The sequence below is a fragment of the Asterias amurensis genome, chromosome 5 (genome assembly GCF_032118995.1).
Source record: "Asterias amurensis chromosome 5, ASM3211899v1".
Lineage (NCBI taxonomy): Eukaryota > Metazoa > Echinodermata > Asteroidea > Forcipulatida > Asteriidae > Asterias > Asterias amurensis.
The window spans coordinates 20,597,481-20,622,647 of record NC_092652.1 but is presented as its reverse complement, the minus strand read 5'-3'; the positions used below and the strand labels follow the sequence as shown (position 1 = coordinate 20,622,647).

Here is a 25,167-nt window from a genome sequence, read left to right as displayed (position 1 = left end):
GCACCCTATGCTCCGGGCATAGCAAACTACGACGTCATCTTGACAGAAAAAGTAGGTTATCGAATCCATGACTCCATTTTTAACCAATCAGATTGGAGGATTCTAAAAAAAATATGAGGTATACAATTCGTTTTAAATATTATTTGAATGGTTACAATAACCAAACGTTTACATCTCTTTAAACGCAAGCCCGCAATAAGGTATCATTCTGTCAACAGTAAGGCAGTCATGTAACGTATGTATTAGTCGTCTCGCAACATCATTGGTCAACTCCCGTCACGTGCCAAGCTCAAGTAAACACTCAGCTAAAATGCACTGCGAAGACATTTTTGCACTTGCTTGTTGCATCATTTACGCCTGGTATCCGTTTTGATATCCCGTGTTTATTTTAAACATATCTTTTTCAACTTGCTTCAGTGATCCATCTTCCACATCAAAATAATCAAAATTGAAAGCAATTTGTTTTCAAAAGTAGTAAATCAATTGTGGTTAATTTACTATATTTTTTTTTAATGATTTTTATTTTAGTTTATAGGAGAGAGATCATTTTCCCCATCCCTTTTTAGCCTCATTAGAAGTCACGGTCTCACAATTACACGCGTAAACAAACAACAATTAGCCGTGAATTAGCCGCATGACGTCACTTGTCTCACCTATAGTGTCCTCTTTTTAGTGACCAAGAAATGCACAATAAAATTTGCATTACAGCTGTGGAGTATTAAACATCTATTAAACAAAATAATGTCTAATTCACGAATTATATTGTTATAAATGGCAATTTGGAAAGCTCTATCGAACGACAATTAAATAGTAAACTTGCGAGTACAACCATGTGTTAAGCCATTCTGTGCACAGTATGCTCTGCTTGTATAAAAGGGAGTTTGCAGTTTTGGATGCGCTGTACATACAAACGCTGTTTATTAGTATTTATTATGAACATGCAAAGTATACTGTATAAGCATTCATTTGCTGAATACCGGCTCTCAGCAAAAAGGGCCCATGCATCGACTACTAAAAGCAGAAGCACCCTGCAGAGAGCATGACACTCCTGTATCATCTTCTGAATATTAATGTCACACAATCTCCACAAACTTCCAGTCGTGACTGGTTGACACACTGATGTGACACCACACACAGTTGGGTTCGCGTGCCGAGAGAGCCACTCAGGGCAGCCCGATCGAGAACAGTGAGAGAGCGACCGAGAAGACAGCATGTATCTCGTGGGGGAAATTGCGACCTTTCGCCGTATGCTGTGCATCGTCATCGCGCTGATGCTAGTTCGGTGAGTGAGTGTTATTTTTGAGAGGAGACTGTGATAACAGGAATATTGATTTGATTTGAATCGGTTGTATTTAAACTTTTACATCTGTACATGGGGCTTTTGGGTTCACGTTGAATGTAGGTCGAAATACATTATGACCTTAAATGCCTTGTTTGAGTGACGTGCATTTTTTAATTAAGTATTTACATTTAATTACCCGCTTAACTAACTAAGAACCTAATTTAATAATGCAGTTGTCCATTGTTCAAACTGCCATTGACGGTATCATCGTCTGGTGATATTGTTCGCCATATTTGTAGTCATATCACGATTATGTTAAAGGAGAATGGACGAGAAAGTGTAGATTAGTGACTAATGTACGAGCCGAAGGTGAGTAAGTTGCATTCACGTATCTACACTTTAGAGTTCGGAGGCTTAAACAGTTACCTTCATGTTACTGAGTCAGAATTAAGATAATTTATCTCACAAACACAAAACTCCAAGGTAAGGTATCTTTAAACACGGAATACGGGAAGGCAATTAAAGCTTTCGTGTAAGAGTCTATTCTATGGCTTGAACTATTTCCCTCAATGGTTATGTGACAGTTAGTTGCTCAATAAACAATACATTGAGTTGACAAAAGTTAATTGGAGGATTTTTTTTAGCTGTGCTTTGTTGAACATCATGTTATCTTTCAGTTTGGAAATAAAGTAGTTTGTAAAGAATTGACATTTCAAGTAAGACTCATTACCGATCTACAGTTGAGTGCACGTTCGTAAAAAAAAATCTTCACTTTAAATAATTGAACTGGACACGTTCGATAATTGTCAAAGACAAGTTTTCATGTGAACATTTTATCTCGTTGGTCATAGAAGTTTCAAGAAAACAATGCATGAAAAACACCCTTGTTGCTGTGTGCTCTCAGATGCATAATAAAAGGCAGCTGAAGCCTTTTATTTTAGTGATAAAATACCTCCTTCTTAAAAAAAATACGTTACTTCAGAGCATGGTTATTCCTCCATGTTCAGAGGGAGCCGTTTCTTATACAATGTTTTGTAATACCGACAGTTCCCCGTGCTGCAATTATTTTGCGTAATTACCAATAGTGTCCAGTGCCTTTAACATAGAGTGATGTCACAGAAAAGGGTTAATGCAATTGAGGTATGAGCATGCGTGCGTTGCCGCGCAAATATACACGACCCTGAAAACGCTCAAAATGTCATCCATTGACACAAACAGATACAGTTATCATGGATAAGTATGGAAACAAACGTCAATTGAATTCAATTGGAAGCTATGGAGGGACGGTGTCCTAGTTTTGAGGGGGGGGGGGGGGGAGTCAATACATTCAAATCAGCTTGCTTTCCGAACCGAGTCATGCAGGTCTACATCGTTCTATACACATAATTTGTCTGCTATAGTAGGGGGCCTTTTACATCCTCTAAAATGTATTTGTTTTCTAATTTATTTAGAAAAATTGTGGGGCACACGGACCGAAAATTATTTCTGTATATTCATTCACGCTAGATGTAATTTAACGTATGGGTCTCTCCGTTTAATTGGTTAGGGATTTTGGTTTTTCTTTCGAAGGTATACAATTGCCATCAAGGCAACATTTTAAGACATTTTGGAGCCAACAAACCTATCTCCCATACTATATTTCGATGCCATGAGGTTGGACAAAAATCTACTCTAATAAAGTAGATTGTAATAATTGTCAAATACCAGTCTTCTCACTCGGTGCATCTCAACATATGCACAAAATAACAAACCCGCGAAGTTGCGAGATAACAATGGAAGAAAACAAACTTTTTCACCCGAAGTTATGTGCTTTCAGATGCTTGATTTCGATACATCAAAATCTAATTCGGAGATCTCAAAATCAAATTCGTGGAAAATTACTTCTTTCTCGAAAACTACGTTTTACTTCAGAGGGAGCCATTTCTCACAAAGTTTTATACTATCAACAGCTCTACAATGCTTGTAACCAAGTAAGTTTGTATGCAACAATTATTTCTTAGTAATTACCAATAGTATCGAATTCCTTTAAACAAATTTACTAATACCTAGAAAAAGGAAACAAAATAATATAAATGACTTTTGGGGTAAACAAAGACAAATTTACTGCCAACATAGGAACAGAAAGCTCAGTTGTTAGAGCGCCGGCACGTTAATCTAGATGTCGTTGGTTCAAATCCTACTCTAGTGCATTTTTCTTTGTTCCAGCCCAAATCAGTTAAAATTTACTCAGCAGCAGTTTCCCTTTTGGTTTATAATATTAGTTGATACAATAATACAAAGTCTCCAGAGTAGGCCTACATAAACTGTCTTCAGAATTTGTTATTGTGCACGTGCACTGCCCGCATGTTTTGAGCCGGGCTGCATTATCCTGCACAGAATCTCCCAGTAATCCAGGAAAGAGGAAGTACTGTAAGTTGTATATGTCAATGCTTTGTGTTAACTCCCAACTGCCCTGATAAAGACATGACTGTGGAATACTCTTTTTTTTTTCCTTTCTTCTTTTTCTTCTTCTTCTTTTCCCTCCTTTAATTTCTCCTTGACATTTTTCTGCACGAAGACTTTTAGTACAATAAGATTACTCCGTCCTTCATTTTGTCACGATTCTCATCAGAATCTCAGGCCGTGTCTGAATAAGCAATTTGCGTGGTAGATGTGAATATTGTCTGGTACAATGACGTGCTTGATCACAAGTTACCACTTAAATTTGAATTCACATGATTCGGGGCAAGTTTGCCTAGTTTGAGGCGGTGAACATGCCTTACAATGTTTTAAATGAAGGTAAATGACACAATGGTACCGGGGTCTGCTCATCTAGCTGGGGTTGCTATACAAAAGCTTGCCCCGAATCATGTGACATAGCAACTGTCTATAGTCTGGTGAGTTCAACTTAAAGCGTTAACTCGTGATCAAACAAGTCATTGTATTAGACAATATTCAAATCTAACACGCAAATTGCTTATTGGTGGCTACAGCTACGGCTTCAGCTAGATTTCCGCGTCATCATGCGTTGATGAGGCATAGGACGTCATTATAGTAACACCCTTAGCAACAACCGTAGCCTTTTACAACTCGAGTGTGGTTTCTTAGGTTTTACTTTATAAAAGGCCCTCGTGGCTTTGCCACTCGATTCGCCCCAGTGATCTCTCCTTCCAGTCGCTTGGGATTGCGGTTCTCTACAAAGCTGTGCAAGCCAAGACTGAGGTTTTGACTCAAGACTAAGTGTGCTCATGCAAATAAAGAGACAGAGACCCCCGCCCCCTCCCACCCACCCACCCTTTACATGAACCCAGCACTGAAAAAGGCACATACATACTACCCATAACCCAAAACAAACAACCCGGCAAATGAACCATCAAATATCAATATACATATACATACGCTGATAAATGAATAATAAATAATTGTTTACACGATATAATTCAAATATTTGTTTTGCATCTTGAAATTTTCTCACAAACTCTTTATACGAATATCGGATTCCTTTGAGTACACAGTAGTTTTAAATAAAATATTGAACATAATGTTGGAGTACAGTATCGTTGAATTTTTCAGCCCATCAACTTTAAACATGATCGCAAAATGAGTGTCTGATTAGCGATATCACGAGGACACTAAGCCATGCAGGTGTTTAGTTTTAGGATGGAAGACTACATAACCAATTTTATTGTACAGGCTTAATACTTTGCAAAAAGAGATAAATTTGCAAGACGCTAATGTGTCATCGTCACCCTGAACTTTGATAGCACGATTGAATTTTGGGAGCTGAAGCAAGGTCTAGCCCAAAGAGGCCGAAGTCAACCGGACTCAGTCTTACCCCCTTGCCTGACATGTGGACATCTACGCACGGACACTGACTTTTGTTTGATATCACCTAATAAGTTTGTACGGTGAATGTCTACATTGTCATCGATAATGGATATTGGATATTCCCTGTACAACGTTGATCTTTGCTGTACAAACATGTGAATGACCAATATCCAATATCAAATTGAATCAGGTTGAATGTCAAGACAACAGATGACATATCTACACGTATGATATACGTAGGACTGGGAAATCTTGAGAAACCATTGGCCGAGGACACCACTCGATATAGAGGTAGACTATTGAGCTTGTCTATATAATGCATCAGGGTCAATGGACGTTCTAACAGGTTCACATGGCTTCAAGTGAACTCAAAAGCAGCCTCTTATGGCTTGACGGCTTCTCCATTAAGCTCCATCGAGTCTAGTCTTAAACCAAAGGGGCATGCGGTGTCCCACGTGGCAACTGCTTCATCTCAGAATGTCTACCGTACCAGAAACAAGAGCATCTTTCATCATAGACTGCATGGGGAGCAATGTAATGCAAGGTTTATACATACATGGTGGAATCTTGAATTACAAAATTTTATGATGATGATCATGATGGTGTATCGAATTCAAACTGGGCAAAGATCATTAATGGAAAGCGGTATGGGGTCCGTTTCTGATGTAACATGGTTATTAGTAGCTACAGTAAGTAATGCAAATGTTACCTTGCTGACTTCAGTCAAGCGTGGTGACGTCATGCACGATGGCGTAACATTACATTGCCGTTTATTACCGTTAAGACCATTATTCTCACAAACCTGTGAAAATTTTGGCTTAAAATTGGTCATCGAATTTGCAAGAGAATAGTGAAATAAAAAACAACCTTGTTGAATAGAGTGCTTTCAGATGCATAATAAAGGGCTTCAGCTTAGGTCTTTTCTATTTGAGTGCGAATTTAGCTGGTTACATACGCTCTTTCAGAGGGAGCTATTTCTCACAATGTTTTATACCATCAACAGCTTTCCATTGCTCGTTACCAAGTAAATATTTATGCTGACAAATATTTTGAATAAATACCAAACCTTTCCAGTGTCTATAACGGATGACGCTGCTGTGTGCGATCGACGTACTTGAGCGGTCATTTACAAACTTGAACATGAAAAATAATCGATGGTGATTTTTTTTACGAGCTCCACACTAGAGAGTAGAACATTAAGTCTGCATGAAAGGACAGATGTTTCAAATGCTGTGAAGCAGAAATGTATTCTTCTTTAAAGGGAAGGTATATACTCCTTAAAATTAACGGCACTTGGTTAAAAATAAATCAGCTTTCAATAGTATAAATAATTTTAGAGAATCGTTGTGATTATGGAAAATATTTAGGAAAAAGATACAGAAAAAATAAATCAGCTTTCAATAGTATAAAGAATTTTAGAGAATCGTTGTGATTATGGAAAATATTTAGGAAAAAGATACAGAAAATTTCTTCTCTGGACGAACTTTTACAGATGATGTTGTTTCGAAAAAAAAAAAACTTCTGCATATGCCATGGACAGTGCACAAGATACGTGTGTCATATTTTCATACTTGACTGACGGACGTGAGATAATGTCAGGATCCCGATAATTACAATTTTTTAGTGTTCTAAATGACTAAATGTTAAAGGAACGTTACAGAATTGGTAAGAAACAAAAATCGTGAAGATCACAGAGTAACATAAAACTTACACGGTCTAATGATGATGATAGCAGAAAACATCCCATATTATTGTCTGAAATGTCATATTTGATGAGAAATAAATAATCTTATTTCCTGTTTGGAGTTAATCGCTCAGTGATCGTTTTATTCATTATTTTGTTTTTGCATTGATGTCATGCAAAATAATGTGTAATCGGTTTTTCACTATTTTCTCGTGAGCCATGTGGCTGATCGATCTCAAACTTCTACAGGTTTGTAAGTTTATGTATATGGTGGATTACATAAAGTGCTAACACTGCCAGCAACTGTTTTTGTTAGCAAGAACCAATTTTGTAATGTTCCTTTAAATAAAATGCCGGAACATTTTCCTCCGTAGATTTGTGAACAGCACTATGAACACCTCTGCGGTGCTTGAAGGAATGTTTGCAGGGTACGACAAGCGCATCCGGCCTTCTTGCAGAGGTGAGTACAAAAAAACACTCCTTTATAGCGCATTTTACAAAAACCGTATCAATGCACTTTACATTTTAGTGCCCTGGTCATGGGGCCAAATACATTCCTTTTAAGTTTTTCTCAACTCATCGTGGACTAATACAACCCCGGGCAACTGTAGCGCCCAAAAAGGTGTTTTTTTTTCAAACACAATATCAACCTCTACCCTCACAGGTATAGGCATTTATACCATTGGGTGGAGAGAAGCAATTATAGTCAAGTATCTTGCTCAATGACACAAATGAACATCCGACACAACGACACAAGTGTCATGACCAGTACCTGCAGCCGATTTCACGAAACGCTAGGATTAATCCTATCCCGAGTTAGAACGAGTAACCGTTGGATGGAATCAATGCGTCCTAACGCCCAATAAAAGGATACGGAACTTAAAGATGCTATGTCAGATTTTTGGCCACAAACATTAAAAAATAGATTTTTTTGAGTGAATGGTGTTTCAAAGAGTATCACCCGCTCTAACTAATACAAGTTTAACTTTTACTTTTAATGGTCAGGAACCATGACAAAAATTTATAAACGTTTCTTATAAAACACATAAGAATTGGTCACGTGATATATTGTCGGGATCCAGACACAAACTAATTTTGAGCACTTTATGTCACTGCTACTAATAATTGGCGGACTTTTTCGAGCAATGGCTCAAATGAAAGCTTGAATTTTAAATCAAAATGTTGGGGTCAAATCAGCCAAAAATCTGACATAGCATCTTTAACTCGTCGTACAAGATTAATCCTAAGTTAGGAAGAATTTGGTGAAATCGACGGATGAACCCACACTAAGATTACCTAACCACAGAACTTGAATTCTTTAAACCATGGCAACCTACAATGGGATGGTACGGATTGTAAGATTACAACTGAACAATGACCACAATCTATGATCATTTTCACCAAAGACCCGCTGTGTACTATTTTTTTGTTCATTTCCCCGCAGTGTGTGTTTTTGAGTCTGAAATTTACTAGTTAACCCTCTAGTCCCTGCACCGCCCGAGTTTGCTGAAAACTGATACTTCAAGATTCTTGCAGTTAATTACTGGAATCGTAGTTCAAATTTTAAAAGATAGCCACAGCTTAATTTTTATGCACAATTTTAACCTTGATATTTGTATAAAAGTACAAGTTCGCATAAGAACAATACATGTCTCTCGTTAAACGGCTACGGTAATTTTTATGGCGAATATTTGTTTGTAAGGATAAATTGGACACAATAGCTTTTCAAGGCTTTTATGTGACTCAATGATTATACTGATTAAATGCGAAGGCGTGAGTTTTCGACAATTTATCATGAATGATGAATAAATACAGTTTCCTTTGTGTTTACTAATGAGCGTCTTGTTGGGGTAAGAGCTAAATTATTTCACCATCATTAGCTTCATTAGCTTAATAATGACTATCGAGGATTCTTTAGATGTTCTTTTTTTCTACAAACACAAGCTAGCAAGGTGTGCTCCTACCACTACAGTATATCGATAAATGGTTAAGAATTTTATACAAGAACATTTTTCCCCATGAAATGAATTCACATTCTGGTTAACTGTTAATTTAAAAGAGAAATTGCAACAATCGATTTCAGACAAATAAGATACATGCTGAAAATTGTGCATATTTTTTTCGCTATTTTCTTCTTACTCACACAACGGAATAAGGGCAAATTTTTCACAGCTTTATGAATTCAAAAAGGTATGGTTGATCACATAAAACATGAACACTGACCGCGACTAATTTGCTACCTTTTTTGTCCGCTCTATTAATTTGTATTCATAAATACCTCACACAGTTTCGCTATTCCTATTGGTGGAGAGTGCGTCACGTGGGTGTGTATAAACCTTTGTTTATGACCGGTAAAACGCGTTAATTCATGGGCGTGACACGCGAGCTTGCACCTGTTCTTTTAAGACACTTTCTTCATTCCTTTTGGTCGAGACGAGAACAACGGCTGAAACAATTGTGCCACATCACGCGATTGGCGCGACGCGCACAGCGTTCCCTTATAAGGAGTTGTTTACCCGAGGGCGGCGGAGGGCTTTACCATTTCATAGCTGGAGGGGTGTTGCGTTGAACGAAATCATTTAACAATTCCAATTTTTGCATTTATTTTACTTTTTGACCAAAAAGATGTTTTTGACCGAAAAGGTATTTATAAATGGGAATCAATGTGTGTTGAACCCTGGTTCTTTATAATTTACCTCGACTTCGTCTCGGTAATATTAACAAGAACCAGGCCTCTTTGGGATTAAACCACTAGTTGAAAACCTCTTCACCACACATTGATTCCCTTATTCAGGGCATATTTAGTGTACATCCGATGTAGGTCACCAGATCTACGGATCATTTGTTTTTGCTGTCCGCAGCCCTCGCCCATCTCGGAAAATAGCTAGTGTATTGTATTTGTTCATGTACTGCTGTTATGGCAATCAAATAGTTTAGATAATAACACTATGATACCTTTAAAACAAAAGTCAACCATCGACTGTGAAACTAGCTTGAACATTCAAACATTATGGGATCCTTGATATCACACCGCTTATTTAAGCATGTGAATGAAATAGATTAGAGCACTTCAACGGACCAATTATTTGAAACCTGATAGTGGCACGCTCCTTTCCGAGAGTTTCAACAACTGGTTAAACCTTTTGGATCATTCCACTCTTGAGTGACATTAATGACAGACGATGTATTAATATAAATGCACACTATGATTTTCTTTGTATTGCACCAAGTGTCACACACTCCCAACGCAAAGCACCTGTAATGAGTATAGCAGAATACAATGTGATTAAAGCATGACTGACTGACCATTATTCTAACAAATGATGGGACTATAAATCGACTGTCCGGGAAAACTATGGGTCGTGACTTGAGTCATGTTGATTGATAAATTTTGTTTTTTTTGTAATTTAGAGGATGGGAACTCATCTATGGCGACTTCTGATGAAGGTAAGCAGGTTACTTATAACATAACAGTAGAAGAACATAAAAAACAACAAACGAGAATTTCGTTTAAAGGGACTGTATACGTTTGGTAATGCCTCTGAAAATTAAGTGCAATCTAGAATTACTTGGTGAGAAGTACATAAGCTTTGGATGGTACAATGCATTTGGAGAGATGTTCACTTCGAAGTGCTGAAAAAACAAGATATTTTGAATCTGAGAAGCGTTACTGACGGTAACATTTCTCAGAAAGTGCGTTTCATTTGCAGATCATTCTTCTGAGGGGACAAACCGCTCAAAACTGTCGGCAATATCGCAAAACCCTTCCACCTTTTGAAACTAAATTTTTAACAGGTTAGATTTTATACAAACAACTATAGGATTGAAACAAACAGTAGGTTTGAAATTTCGATCATGTTTGGGCTCTTTAAAGACACTGAACACCTTGGTGATTGTCACAGACCAGTATTCTCATAAGCATAAAATAACAAACCCGGGAAAATGTTTGGCTCAATTTGTCATCGAAGTTGCAAGAGAATAATTAATGAAAAACAGTATTTTGTTATTTGAGTGAGAAATTACCTCTTCTCAAAAACCACATCACTTCAGAAGTAGCCGTTTCTCACAATGTTTTTAACTATCAACCTCTCCCCGTTACTCGTTACCCATTACTCTTTGACAAATGTTTTGAGTAATTACGAAAAGTGTCCATCGGTGCCCTTTTGAGAATGACTGTATATATATATATTTTTTTTTTTTTAACTTCGATCATGTTTGGCCTCTTTTAGCCTGAACGATCTTGCAAGGAAACTTGACAATTGTGCCGACGGCTCACACGGAACTCTGCCAGGTGTTCAAATTAACAATTCACTCTTCGCTGCTCCTTCCAAACATTCAATTTAAAACTAAAACAAAAGATGTATTCGTTTCCCGCTTCTTTCAGACAGCACTATAAGCATACATTACTTATGGTTTTGGGGTTCCAAAACACAAAATGGTAACGAAATCATATGTAAAACATTTTGATTTACCGGTATTTATGTTTGTGTTTTATAAGATAGATATATAGATAGATAAAATGGTTTATTAAAACACTGTCCTCGCAGCACAAAGGCTGAATTAAAACAATTTTACATAAATCTAATATTTGAAATTAAATAGAAGGCAAATTGGTAAAACAAAAAAAAAGTGAAATAGTTAAGCCCCTCCCCCAAATTCACACATTGAAATTTGCACATTGAAATTGAATCAATTTCACTCAAAAATGGTGTGAAATACAACAAAGCAACAGACAAAATCAACAAAATCTGAACATCAATTTATAAGTCTTCTGTGCAATGTTTACATTCTGAAAGTTCTCCAATAATAATCATCATAATAACAACAAAATATATGGTTTTTTTTCTGTTTCGGACAGCACTGAGCCTATTTGCTTAGACAAAACCCAGAAGATAACGACAAATCATATGATTTGTTTTCTTGTTTTCTTCTTTTCTCGTAAAAAAAACGTAAAAAAAGATGTTTGTATTTTGAAATCTTCTATGTATAGTATTTACATATTTTAATTCATTTGCTGATTATCATCAGATTTAATAAAAACAATTGTTTTTTTCCCCGCCAGTTTCGGAAAGCTATGAGCATACAAAGCTTAATAATATAGCACATGTCGTGTTGGGTAAATCACTCCAATGATAAATATTATCGTCTTGTCCACAATAAAACAGGAATTATGTATATGTTTTACAAATCTTCCATGCAATATTCATATCACAATTTCCTTCGCTGATTATTATATTTTACCTTCATACAACATCAAGCACCCATGACCTACTTGAAAAAAAAAAAACATCATTGCTGTCCCGCACTCAAAATCACAATGCATTATTCATTGACAGTTTCTACTGTTATTTATAACAAGTGTTATCATTTACCCCCCCCCCCGCGTACAGATCCACCGGTTCGAATCTACGTCCAAATTTACATCGAAAGTATAGACGGCATCAAGGAGACTACTATGGTAGGTAACACGAGGGGGGGGGGCTAAACTCGCCAAACCCGGAGTATGCTAAGCGGCTAACTTCTGCTTAGCATTAAAACTGTTGATATGAAAAGCAAGGGGAGCTAATGAGCGATTGCTTCCGACCCATAGAATCAGGGCGCTGCGCGCCTGTGGAAAGCAGTGCCTGAAATTGGGTGCATGCCAGTCCTCATAAAGTTGCTCCCCCCCCCCGCTCCCTTCCCGCCCCACCACACAGGGCCCAATTTCATAGAGCTGCTAAGTACAAACATTTGCTTAGCGTGAAGTTTCTTCCTTGATAAAAACAGGATTACCAACCAAATTTCCATTTATTGCATATTGCTTAATAATAGTATTCAGCTGCTGTTTGCTCACTCTGAAAATCACGTGGAAATTTGGTTGGTTATCCTGTATTTATCAAGAAAGAAATTTCATGCTAAGCAAATTTGTGGTGCTCTATGAAATTGGGCAAGGTCTGTAGTCCGGTACTGTGAATAATGTTTATTGGCAGTCGATACTAGAAAAGTGCTTACATTTCAATTTGATCCGTTTAATTCAACTCGAATTTTGTAAAATAATTAATTAGTACCGACAACGCATTAAAGATGCTATGTCAGATTTTTGCCCGATTTGACCCAAACATTTTGATTTAAAATTTTGATGGGGGTCGAGAAAGTTACAAGCTTTCATTTGAGCCATTCTCGAAAAAGACGACCAATTATTAGTAGCAGTGAAATAAAGTGCTCAAAATTAGTTTTTGTCGGGATCCCTACAATAATTATATTACGTGACCAATTCTTATGTGTTTTATAAGAAACGTTATAAATTTTTGTCATGGTTCCTGACCATTAAAAGTAAAAATTAAACCTTCTTTTCGTTAGAGCGGGTGATACTCTTTGAAATACTATTCACTCAAAAAAATCTATTTTTTAATGTTTGGGGCCAAAAATCTGACATAGCATCTTTAACTCCATAAACACGGATCTTCCGTCAGAGGTTTAAGGAAGACATCGGAGTTTATTGCCTGCTCAGCACAAAGCAGACTGCCTGATGTTTTGAGCATAATCTTCAGAAAGAACACGGTGATGTAAATACATATTATCATTGACTTGCCCTGGTACACGGTGTTGGTTGCTGTGCTCTAGTTTACACAGCAGTATACGTGACATTGCCTGGACAACAGATCATAGTCGCTTAATATTGTCACATCTCATTAAAATGATATATATTATATCGTTTCCAATCAAGATTCAATCAGGGCTGGTTTATTTATTATGAAGGAAAGGGTTTGTACTAATTTCCCGTGAAAAAGTGTATACTATTTCAAATGGGTCTTAAATGCACTGGAAATCTTTGGTAACTGTCAAGAACCATCAACCTCCCCCATCCCAACATAAATCATAAAATAGATCTGTGAAAATTTTGTCTCAATTGCTCATCGAATTTGCAAAGAAAAATGAAGAAAAACGCCTTTGCTAAACATTTGTGTGGTTTCAGATGCAAAACAAAAGGCGTACGGCCTGAATCTCTTTTTTTTGGGGGGGGGGGGGGGGGTGAGAAATTACCTTTTCGCACAAACTACGCTACTTCAGAGGGAGCCGTTTCCCACAATGTTCTATCAACAGCTCTCCATTGCTCGTTTATACCAAGTAAGTTTGTATGCTGACAATTATTGTGACTTATTACCAATAGTGTCCAGTGCCTTTCACGAAACACGGCTCGGGCTCCGGTTTTGGCTATACGAAATGGTGACGTAATCAGAAAAGATCAGAGAAGACAGCTTTATGGTTGAATCAATTTAGTTTTATAGACTAATTTCATGGTTCAGATCTTTGTGCATGTTGTTTTTGATAGTATTTTTTTTTTTTTTCGATTTTAGGATTTCTCGATCACCATGTATTTGCGAATGAAATGGCAAGACAGCCGACTTGCCTTCAACGGTAACCGAAGTCTTGTGCTTGCCGGCTACGGCATGGACATTGCATGGCTCCCTGACGTCTACTTTGTGTACGAAAAACAAGCAAGCCCACATCTGGTGACCCAGGCGAACAAGTTACTTCGGATTTATCCGAATGGGAGTCTTTCGTACAGTGGAAGGTGCGTATTATATCGGTACCTTGCTACAAATTATTTCCGCTCCTTTTGACTCGGTCACGTCAGCCTTCAAATGAAATGTGCTTATTACATTTACGCAGGCAGACAGACACTGCTTGGGGGGCCCAATTTTATAAAGCGGTTAAGCAGACAATACTGTTTTAAAAGTTTCATGAAACTGGGCCCTGTTCCCTTTGCATATGACATCACATTCTAAAACAGCGCCCTCACTGAGGCAAAAGGAGACAGCTGATAGGACGATAGCTGTTTGTGTGCGTCAAAACGTGAGCGTGACCTAAGTGTACCAGCAGCGTTGCGGGTTACGCAAGAGAATTTTTTATGCAAATCACAGAAGGCCTGCAGGCCACCTCAAGGTGTGCACTACAAATCAAGCCCATTGAATAAGTATACTGGGTTGTGAAACGCCATAGACCTTATCACAAATACTAATACGCAAGCGCAGACTGTTGAATGAGGTGCATTGTGAGATAGATATGGATAAAATTTGGATACCAGCTAGACCACAATGCACCTAATTCCAAGCTTTACGCGCGCGCCCCAGTATTTGCGAAAAGGTCTATAGCATTGTGCACTGGGATGACGCACAAACGCATATGCGTCACGCCAGCATTAGCCTTGCTCAAGGCAGTCGAATTATTCGCTCCGAAAAAAGACCGCCGCTGTATAAAAACCCAGCCGTATTCACTGTGCGTAAAACCCACCCGTATTCACTGTGCGTAACATCGCACAACACGATGCCCCCGTACACTATCCGCATGCGGAGGCCGTCAGGCCGACAGCCTTGTAGGATCTGTGTTGAAGCCACTGACCTCATTACTATAATAAGCGAAGAGTTCCCACGGTCAGCTCATTACCATAATGCCCGCGAAAGATGAGACATGTCTACATCATCACACACCACCACCACGTACGCTCAGCGAGCATGATAGGCGTGTGTGATTGGACGTCAAAATGAATAATTCATTTGCCTCACATCCTGTGTTGTCTGATAGGTCTGACGAACGATATACATACTCATGAGCTGCATACTAGAATATCCTAGAGCCCCCCCCCCCAATTTCGTCCACTATTGGAATTTTTTCAATACAACACATTAAAACGGGAAGATACAGACCCGACAAGGCTGTCGGCCTGACGGCCTCCGCATGCGGTTAGTGGTGTACGAGTGCGATGACTTGTGTGAACAGTTTTCGTGCGATGTGACAGTGTGTATTCGGGTGGGTCATTCGGTGTGATCGCACACACCATGCACAGGGTATACGGCGGGTGGGTTTACAGCTGCGTCTTTTCGGAGCGAATAATGCGACTGCCTTGAGCAAGGCTACGCCAGCATGTATCAACCTAGCCATGTGTAGGACTCTTCCTCTTTGGTGTAGTATAATCATAGAGCTATATATATTGACTAGAGCGCTAAATTGCTCTGCGTTTTGAAGCCACCCTGGGCGCAGACATGTTTGGTGTGTTGCGTGAATTTTGAATTTTAAGAGAACACACATTGCCGCGATTATTTTACATTAGGCGTGTGCGTATACGTACGCAACTGTCCACTCGCGTACGTCCGCGCTACGAAAACCGTAACTTGGACTTGGTCGCCGTACTAAAAAAAGTAAACGCGCCTTTTAATCATGACGCACATGACGCTCGCAGTTTGTGCGCTGATCAGCAGATTGTGCGTTCACATTTACTGCATTTTTTGCTTCGATGGCACATAAAAAAGAACAGACGCACTATCATGCAACTAGCCGTACAATTGCCGTACAAAATTTCAAGCTTTTGTATTGGTTTGTACATAAACATGGATGCGCCCACACGGTTTAAAAACCTTAGTGCGTTTTTAACGGGGTGTTAGCGCCCTAGTCAGTATATAGCTCTATGAGTATGATACGAAAGTGAAAGGCCGCCAGGGCCGGCATGTATCAACCACACAGTCCTAGCCTCGTCACCGCGCAGCGAGATCGTACACACTATTGGATACAAGGTTGCGACGTTGTCTCGTCATATTTTGCATAACCAGCACACATACTATGTGCGATATATGCAAGGGTCAATTGTTGCATCGTCTGAAATGTACAAAGTGCGATTTGTTCCCCTTCAGTCATTCGCCGACGTATTTCCGAAGCAATTCACTCTTGTGGAGGAAACAATCAGATCAGACTCGCCATATATCAATCAGGAACAGTCTCGCGACCTCTCATGTTGCAGGGCAGATGTTTTCCTATCAGATGTTTTCCTGGATGATGATGATGACTAATATGATTATGTGCAGACATTATTAGAAAGACACAATAAGAGGACTGACATTGAGTATTTGTTATTCTTAGTATTTTGCATCCGCAATTTGGCTTTTTGGCGGCCATGTTTGCATTTTTTAATAAACCGATAATAATAACAAAAACAATGCGAAGCTTTCGCACTGATTTCTGTCGACAGAATAACACTGGCCCTGATTATTATATACGTTTTTAGCAGAACAATATCGCTACTTGTTATTTGTTGTTTTGCAAACTCTAGAAACAGCGGAATGCCAGTCACAAGTGATATGGTGTTTTGGAGCTGGTGATGCAATTTTATGACTCTTCAGTCTTGTGCAATTTCCTGTTCTTTTATGACATTTGGGTCCCATTCAATACATACGCTTAATAATAATGGATTGCCATTAATATCAACTTTCAAACAATGAATACTGATTTTTAAAAATTCGGCTTTTCGTTTTATTTCTGTTGACTCTTAAGGTTTAGCATAACTGTTGCCTGTAACATGCAACTGAACAAGTTTCCGATGGATTCACAGAAGTGCACCATCATCATAAGCAGCTGTGAGTATGGGACATTCAAATCAATTAAACATTGAACTGTGTATATTGTCTCAGTATTACATTGACACCGGCCTGGTTTGAGCACATCATAATCCAAGGCATGGAGACATGTCTATCCCGGTAGCGAATTTTTTCCCGTTTTGGCACCTGCTCATTCGCAGTATAATGAATTATTCTAAAGGCACGCCTAATGCGGGTAGCCTTTAAGGTGTATACGCTGTATTGCCCATATGCCTATGTACTCGTGTAGTGTATTATAACCCTAAAGAGACATTCAAAATCCTTATCCTAACATAACCCTTACCTAATCCTAACACTAACCCTATACCCTACTCACTAATATTCGCGGCTTATTCGAAGTAGGTAAGTGCTCATGCAGGTGTCAATAACTTCGTATATACGTGAACAAATCTGGCCCTAATTTCATTGAGCTGCTAAGCACAATAAATTGCTTAGCATGAAATTTCTTCATTGAAAAAAGAAAACCATGATACCCAACATTTGATGAGTAAACAATTATTGCCTGTACTGATATTCAGCTGTTGTTTGATTATCCTGGAAATTACGTGGACATTTTGTTAGAAATCCTGTTTTTATGAAGGCCAAAATTCCATGCTAAGCAAATTTTTGTGCTTAGCAGCTCTATGAAATTGGGCCCTGGCCGCCCCAGCCCTGCCGGTGGTGTGGTGGCGGGTGTTTTCTTGATGCATCGATGTGTAATCACGATTTTAAAGATACATATTTTATCAGATGTTTGTACGGAGCTTTGAGAGCGTACACATTCTCAAAATAGATCCTTGTGTAGCATGCAGCATTGTTTTTTTTAATGTTTTTCTTTTGTCCATGTCCTGCAGTTTCCATATGTTTTCTTGTATGAGCACCCTGTCTCCTAGACAGTAATTAACCCTTTACTTTTGGTCATTACCTTTTGTCTATTTCTCTGTTTCCATATTTTTGTATTTAAAACTAGACGCTTACAATACTGATGAGGTCGTTCTTTATGGAGACGAATTCAGCATCGTCAAGGAGCCAGGAATCATGATCTCCAAATTCAAAATGACTAAACACATGGTTGAAAATAAAGATATCAAATACTCAATAGGTATGTTTAAATTAAAGAAAGACTTTTGAGTTTGTGTAAAGTTCCTTAAAGGAACACGTTGTCTTGGATCGGTCGAGTTGGTCTTTGAAAAGCGTTTTTAACCGTTTGTTATAAAACGCATATGATTAGAAAGATGTTTTAAAAGTAGAATATAATGGTCTACACAATTATCACTCGAAACTGCGTGGTTTTCCTTTTTCCTCGTCGACTAACACGATCGGCCATTTGTGGGAGTCAAATTTTTGACCCCCATAAATGGCCGACCGTGTTAGTTCGTAAAGTAAACGGAAAACCATGCAATTTCGAGGCAAATTTGTGTGGATCATTGTATTCTACTTTTAAATCATCTTTCTAACCATATGCATTTTACAACAAACGGTTACAAACGCTTTTTGAAGACCAACTCGACCCGATCCAAGGCAACGTGTTCCTTTAATGTAATCTGAAACTTATAATTGGTCCGGACCTAAATGCAACCCGAACCGAAACTAAAAGCATAGACGATAACTACGAACTGGACCTTATTTAGTTGTATCACTTCAAAAGTGACAACATCATTTTTTTTCAAATTGTTTAATAGACCCTTGCTGATGTGACGACACACGTTCAAAAAGACCCTCACTGGGGTCAAAAAGCTCCCTCACTAATTGGGTCAATGGAATCAATTGATAGCTATTCCTTGTGCATGAAAAGCGTGCGCGTGAGCTCAGCGTCTCTGTAGCGTTTCGCTTATGCAAGGGGTCTGGTAGAGGGGGACAGTAGTGCCGCTGCAAACTTTTTCTAATCAATTTCTTACTTGGTGTTTCTTTTTTGTTTGTCTTGTTTCTAAAACTGTCTGAAGGAAACTTCAGTGGTGTGAGATGCAATTTCTACTTCACACGTCAAGTTGAGGCCTTCTTCCTGACGGTGTATATCCCAACGGTACTTCTCGTCACCATAGCCTGGCTGTCATTCTGGATTGACGCCAAGGCAGCGCCCGCTCGCGTCGCTCTAGGGGTAACCACGGTGCTGACTGTCACCACAATGACGGCAGGAATACAGAACTCACTTCCCGTTGTGACGTATGCGAAAGTAAGTACTACAATGCAAATGCACAGTGAACACGTTCGCCATTAGGTTTTTTTTTAACGAATAGCCAGCCACACCAATAAGTTAACAAAAAATGTGTAAACTGATAAATCACAAAATCACAAGTAAGCACATTTTTACCGATGTTAAAATAAAATACTTATGGTGGATATTCAAAAAAAGAATTGCCATGACTTGAATCCCTACTCACTGCGAATGAAGATAGGTAATACAATTTATATGTAAACGTTTCAGCTTCTTTAGTCGTCAGGTTTTGAAAGCAAAAATGAAAACTACACAGTGATGATTTCAGGAGAGTTGCGTATACAAATACCAGCCTTGGTAATACTTTGTAAATGCTAAAATAATTTTCGTCTGCTGAGACGATAAGTATTTTCGCGACATTGTTCATTTCTATAAAACAACAGCACCTCAGCAGGCAAGGTTTGTAGGGAAGCTTTCTACAATCATTATCTTCAAACCGTGTAAGTTTATTGTAAATCTGTGGACATTTTGTTTTGTGTCGTACAAAAAAGTACCCAAAACCTCTAATTGTTTTATCATTTTACAGGCGATTGATATCTGGCTAGTGGTGTGTCTCATGTTTGTGTTCATCTCACTACTGGAGTATGGGGCGGCTAACTACCTGCTAGTCGGAGAGGTACGATTAACATTTTGCCTATACGTTCCTATCCGTCAGAAAATATATTTTTCTTTTCTGAATCTACCTCATGCTAACTAAAATAAAACAATAGTGGATTTGATGCATTGTATGGTGAGGTATCAATATATATATATTTGGTATGCGGTAACACCATTTGTGTATCTACTTTCCCGGTAGACTTTGTCCTTTTATGGAACTGTCTTGCTATATTATATTCTACTACCGCGGAGTAGATTTGTCGGATTTTTCGGGAGACTTCTTAGTTCTGATAAGATCTGTCCTGCTTTTTAACTGGGCGGACGGTAGAAAATCGGCTTGGCTACTACTTTATGCTTAACATGATCGTTATTAACTTCATTACTGCAGAGTGATTTCTTAAGTGGTCTCAATGTTTCGACTACCTTGCTCTATGTCATGGTCAGGAGACTGAAGAGATATGAGAAAAGTGAGCCTGTTTACAGGTGTTCAGAGGTTTCAGTGTAGAGTCAGTCAGGTTCTGACTGGTTCTTCTGAAAGGAGAGTGAACTGAGTGACGGATTTGCGCGCTACATAAATTTTTTTTGTTCAAACTTCTTCATATACAGGGGCCAATTTCATACAACTGCACGAAAATAGCTTGCTTATTTTTCACAAGTTACTGGCAAAAATTTCATGCCATATACATTGCTTGTGACTGGTATTTAGCTATTGTTCACTTAGCATAACAATTGAATGGAATCTTGGCTGGTAACCTGGTTTTACTAAGCAAGTATTTGTTTGCTTAAGCAAAATGTTGTGCTTAAGCAGCTCTATGAAATTGGGCCCTGGATACAAAAATCAGCTTACGAGCTGTGCTACATTATGGTCCTGTGTAAAAAAAAAATAACAAAAACAATAACAAAATTATAACAAGCCACATCAAGAAGCCACATCAGTAGCCATTTTATCTAACACTAACTTTTAAAGTTAATATTGATTTATTTATTTTGTTGCTTTGTCTGTCAGATGAAATCATCTGAATCCCCACCAGGGAGTGCATCCCAGGACAGCAAGCAGAACGAGCTAGACCTACGGGGAGCTCAATCGACTAGACGGCGGAGGCGTTTGACGGCGAATCAGTTAGATCGTTACGCTAGGTGGTGCTACCCGTTCGTGTTCTCAATCTTCTGCGCCTTATACTGGATATTTTTCCTCACTATGGACTAACAGTGCAGCACGTTTCGTGGACACCAAAAGGTGTTCCAAATGAAGACTATTATTATACCCTGATTGACATATGCAGATTTTCAAATGGGTACAAGTATTCTCGAATGGGATAACTTTGTTTTGTACTTAAGGTTCATAAATTTAATATTTTATCAATTTGGAATGGGTCGATATCCTCAATTGGTAGGTTTGATTCGTCGCCACAAAAATGTGTAGGACTATAGGATTGACAGCTGAAGGTTTACAATTGGGTACGAGTATTCTCGAATGGGATAACTTTGTTTCGTACTTCAGTTTTATCAATTGGGATAGTCTGGAATTACTCCACGTGGTTCGAAATGGGGTATACATCCCGAAGAGGATAGTTCACAGTAAACGCTGACCGTGCTTCAATAGTTTAGTGACGTTTAAACAAAACAATACTGGTGCGATAGACAATAATGAGCAAATAATGTGAATTAAAAAAAAAATTATATAGGACTTTTATTTAAATACAAAACAAAAAATACATTAAAATAAAATTGGGGAAAAATAACTACTGAGAATTAACATACCCGATTCTTCAGTTTTGTTTTATACACGGTTTTGTATTATGTAAAGTTATCAAATGTTTTTACTATCTAATTGATCTATGTTTCTTTACAAAGAGTCGTTACCTTTTGGTATTTGTCAAAGACCAGTACTCTCATTTGGTGTAACATGTATAAAATAACAATACCGTGAAACTGTTCACAAAAAAGACCATCAAAGGTGGAAGAAAATGGTGAAAACAAAAAATAGAATTGTGTACTTTCAGATGCATAAGAAAAGATTCAGGCCTGACCCACACGTGGTGCAGCTCTTTGACGTTTGTAAACCGTTGTCTCTGTACGCATACGTGAATTAATTGGCATATTTTATGAAAAAGGCTAACGGTGGGTTATATCTCTGTGGTCTACCTAACAAATAAAATACTTTTTTAAATGGCCATTGCTCGTAATCTCAAATGGGTTTCACTTTGCCGAAGACTCTTGTTTAGTGATTTATTGATAATTATCGACAATTAAGCTACTTACAAAGGTAATAATTTTGACTGCGCCTACCCCAGAAATTAACGATACCCAAAAGAGGGCCAGTTAGCGGAGTTAACATAGTACTCTAATCACAGACAACTGACGCCATTTTGTGACTTTCGATGTTCAGTTTGTTTTCTTTATGCGTCGTAAAAAAAAGCCAACCCCAGAGAGAAGGCCATTTATAAGTCATTCGAAAACAACGACGTTCTAAATTTTAAAATGTAAACGTCAATAAATACTGAGCACAAAATGGTCGTCATTTTTATGAGTCATTGTCTGCTTAACTAAACGCAAACATAGCTAAAACGGTCGTTGGTAAGTAATTACAAGTACATTCTCGACGACTGTTTTGTTTAAAACAGAAATCTTAAAAAGTGGTTTTAGAGGCGACTACTTTTCGAAAAGAACGTGAGTACATGTGTTGACCAACGGTGGACATTTTCAACCATGAATCACTTTTTCGAAAAAAAAATACAGATTTAAACTTGAAAGTTTGTTATTCCTAATCTTCGTGTGTGATATATTTAGGTGTTTTTCAAAAGTGTTATTTCTATGTTTTCCCTGTATACTTAAGCCTTACCTTTCGTTTACAGAAGTGAAGATGTAAATTTGTACAAGAATTTGTATTTGTCTTGCTAACTTTCATTTGTCAGAGTGGAATGTTTGCTGTTAATTTTTGCATAGGTTGAGTCAGTGCCCCCCCCCCCCCCCAACCATGCCTTTCACCTCCCCATGCCCTGGTGCGAGTTTCTTGGACCGAAGCCTTGCACGTGGTATGGGTTTTCAGCCCTTACCAGATTGCGTAGGTTTTCCCTATTTGGGGTCTTCAACATCTTAAACTAAAAAGTCTCCATGGTCTTCTCTATAATACACAGGTATATTGAGGCCTTCATGCATGTCATTGAGGTACGGGCTGAAAGCGCAATCCATATGCAAAGCTTCGGTCAATATGAACTGTGGGCAACCCCTGCGAAACATCCTCTGCGAAAACAGCCATTATGGCATCAAAGTTCGTATCGAATTCTCCAGGGGTGGATTTCATAAAGGTAGTCCTAACTTAGGACTAGTCCTAAGCAATGCTAAGAGATAGGACTGGTCCTAAGTTAGGACCAGTGATTCATCTTAACTTACGACTGGTCCTTTCTCTTAGCATTGCCTAGGACTAGTCCTAAGTTATGACTAACTTTCTGAAATCCACCCCAGAGGTATTCAAAGGCACACCTATAGAGGTTCATCAGTTGCAACGAAAAAAAAACCACCGGTTCATTTTTCCTTCGAATGCGAATCCGATACTAATGTTGACGTCACAGCCCTGTTTTCGGAAGTATGAAATGAACCGGGCTGAACTCTGAGCAGCAGTTTGGGATCTTGGGTTGCGGATCTCGCCCGACCGACTTATAACCACACCGATCTCGACTTCACGATTCAAATACTTTTCATTGTCTTTTTAGTGATATTTCATGAAGTCTTATAATATTATTGATTCATTTCAACAATTAGTACCGTGTTTGATTTTTATAAGAAAGCTTGCAACAAAGTTGTTTCTTTATTCATGTGTATCGTATTGTTATAGCTTCTGGTCATGTGATATACACTCTCCCAGGATCAGAATTGACCCGGACTCAGGTCCCATTGGGCCCCCTGACCCATATCTGTGTCATTATCTCTGTCATAGACTCTGTGTCAAAGTGACCAAGGAATGGGTTAAACTTTGGTAAAGTTTTATGACCAGTTTCCTGATCAATCTGACCCCAAAAGGGTCAGGGCCGGTTTCACAAGGGGTTAACATTTATCATAACTGCAAGTCAATCAAAGTAGCTGGGTAAAGTGTCATGTCACAAAACAACCGATCCTACAGGTCTCCTTGAACCCGGGCCACCCGGGTAAAATTTTGAACCCAGAGTGTCAATGGCTGCGTTTATTTATTTATTTTAATTCTTCGGACAAAAAAAAGCAAAACAACAAAACAAGCACAGGCCGTCCAGGGAAGGGCAAAATTCCAAAAACTGTCATCAAAAAAGATGTGCTCTCTCAGACCTAGCTCATAAAAATACACAATATATACTATACATTAAACATTCTTAAATTGCAGTTAATGTTTAAACAAAAGATGGCAAGTAAAAAGCAATAACACAAGGTACTGTTCAAAAAGTCCACGGATTCACAACAAACCTACAGGGCCCGAAGACAATGACAGTAGAAAGCCTCCCCCGAAATACCACACACCGATGAACTGCAGCCCCTGAGAAATGAGCAAAACAAGTCACAAAACATATTTCGTCTTAGTGAGATGAACATTATTTGAGTATGCAAAAACCCATCAACCAGCCATGATATTGTACCAAAACATTCCATAACTGGCCAATACGACCCTACACGCCAAAACTGAGACGAACATATATCTGCGACATTGCCCCACCCATCCCCCAAAAACCACAGCACACCAGCAAGCAACATTCCAAGGGAAGCCCTCCACCATCACCATCCCCAAACCCTGCAAGCTCAATGTAAATCCGTGAATACCATAATTTCTGTTAGCCAACATTAGCCAACTAAAAAGTACATAGACCCTTCAATATTGTCAAAAAGTAAGCAGAAACACCAATACGCGTTAAAAGGGGGGGAGGGGTGAATAACTATTGCTCTATTGCGAGCATTAGTATATATCCAATTGTTTAAGTCACACTTAACGGAAAGTAAACGGAAGCACACATTGGCATAAAATGGCTAGAATTACACAGTCTGTTGCCTTGACTTTTGACGAAATTCGTTATTTGAAGTAGGAATATGGGGGCATCGGCCTGTCGTCGATTTCATCAAGCTCTTCCTTACTTAGGATTAATCTTGGACTTAGGACGAATTGAGTTCCTTAGACGTTAGGACTCATTGAACCATCTTATAACTTAGGACGAGTTTTGACTCGTCCTAAATC

General features: G+C 38.5%; 1 protein-coding gene across 3 annotated transcripts; it reads left to right on the top strand.

The window, feature by feature from the left end:
- The first annotated feature begins 1,000 nt into the window (after positions 1-1,000).
- On the top strand, positions 1,001-22,804 carry LOC139937262 (glycine receptor subunit alpha-3-like). Of its 3 annotated transcripts, none has more exons than XM_071932361.1 (10): positions 1,001-1,282; positions 7,148-7,233; positions 10,185-10,220; positions 12,164-12,231; positions 14,111-14,328; positions 17,079-17,161; positions 18,132-18,263; positions 19,105-19,334; positions 19,903-19,992; positions 20,980-22,804. In XM_071932361.1, exons 1-10 carry the CDS (start codon positions 1,212-1,214, stop codon positions 21,178-21,180), a joined length of 1,215 nt encoding a protein of 404 aa, XP_071788462.1. In that variant the 5' UTR covers positions 1,001-1,211; the 3' UTR covers positions 21,181-22,804. The 3 variants fall into 3 exon arrangements, with proteins under 3 accessions (XP_071788462.1, XP_071788463.1, XP_071788464.1); XM_071932362.1 differs by lacking the exon at positions 1,001-1,282 and adding an exon at positions 4,818-4,906; XM_071932363.1 differs by lacking the exon at positions 1,001-1,282 and adding an exon at positions 5,723-5,778.
- Positions 22,805-25,167: the final 2,363 nt, after the last annotated feature.

Coding starts and splice junctions, on each gene's coding strand:
- LOC139937262 (XM_071932361.1), top strand. CDS start 1,212: ATGTATCTCGTGGGGGAAATTGCGACCTTTCGCCGTATGCTGTGCATC. Junction 1,283..7,147: donor ATCGCGCTGATGCTAGTTCG/GTGAGTGAGTGT, acceptor TTTCCTCCGTAG/ATTTGTGAACAGCACTATGA. Junction 18,264..19,104: donor AGATATCAAATACTCAATAG/GTATGTTTAAAT, acceptor AACTGTCTGAAG/GAAACTTCAGTGGTGTGAGA.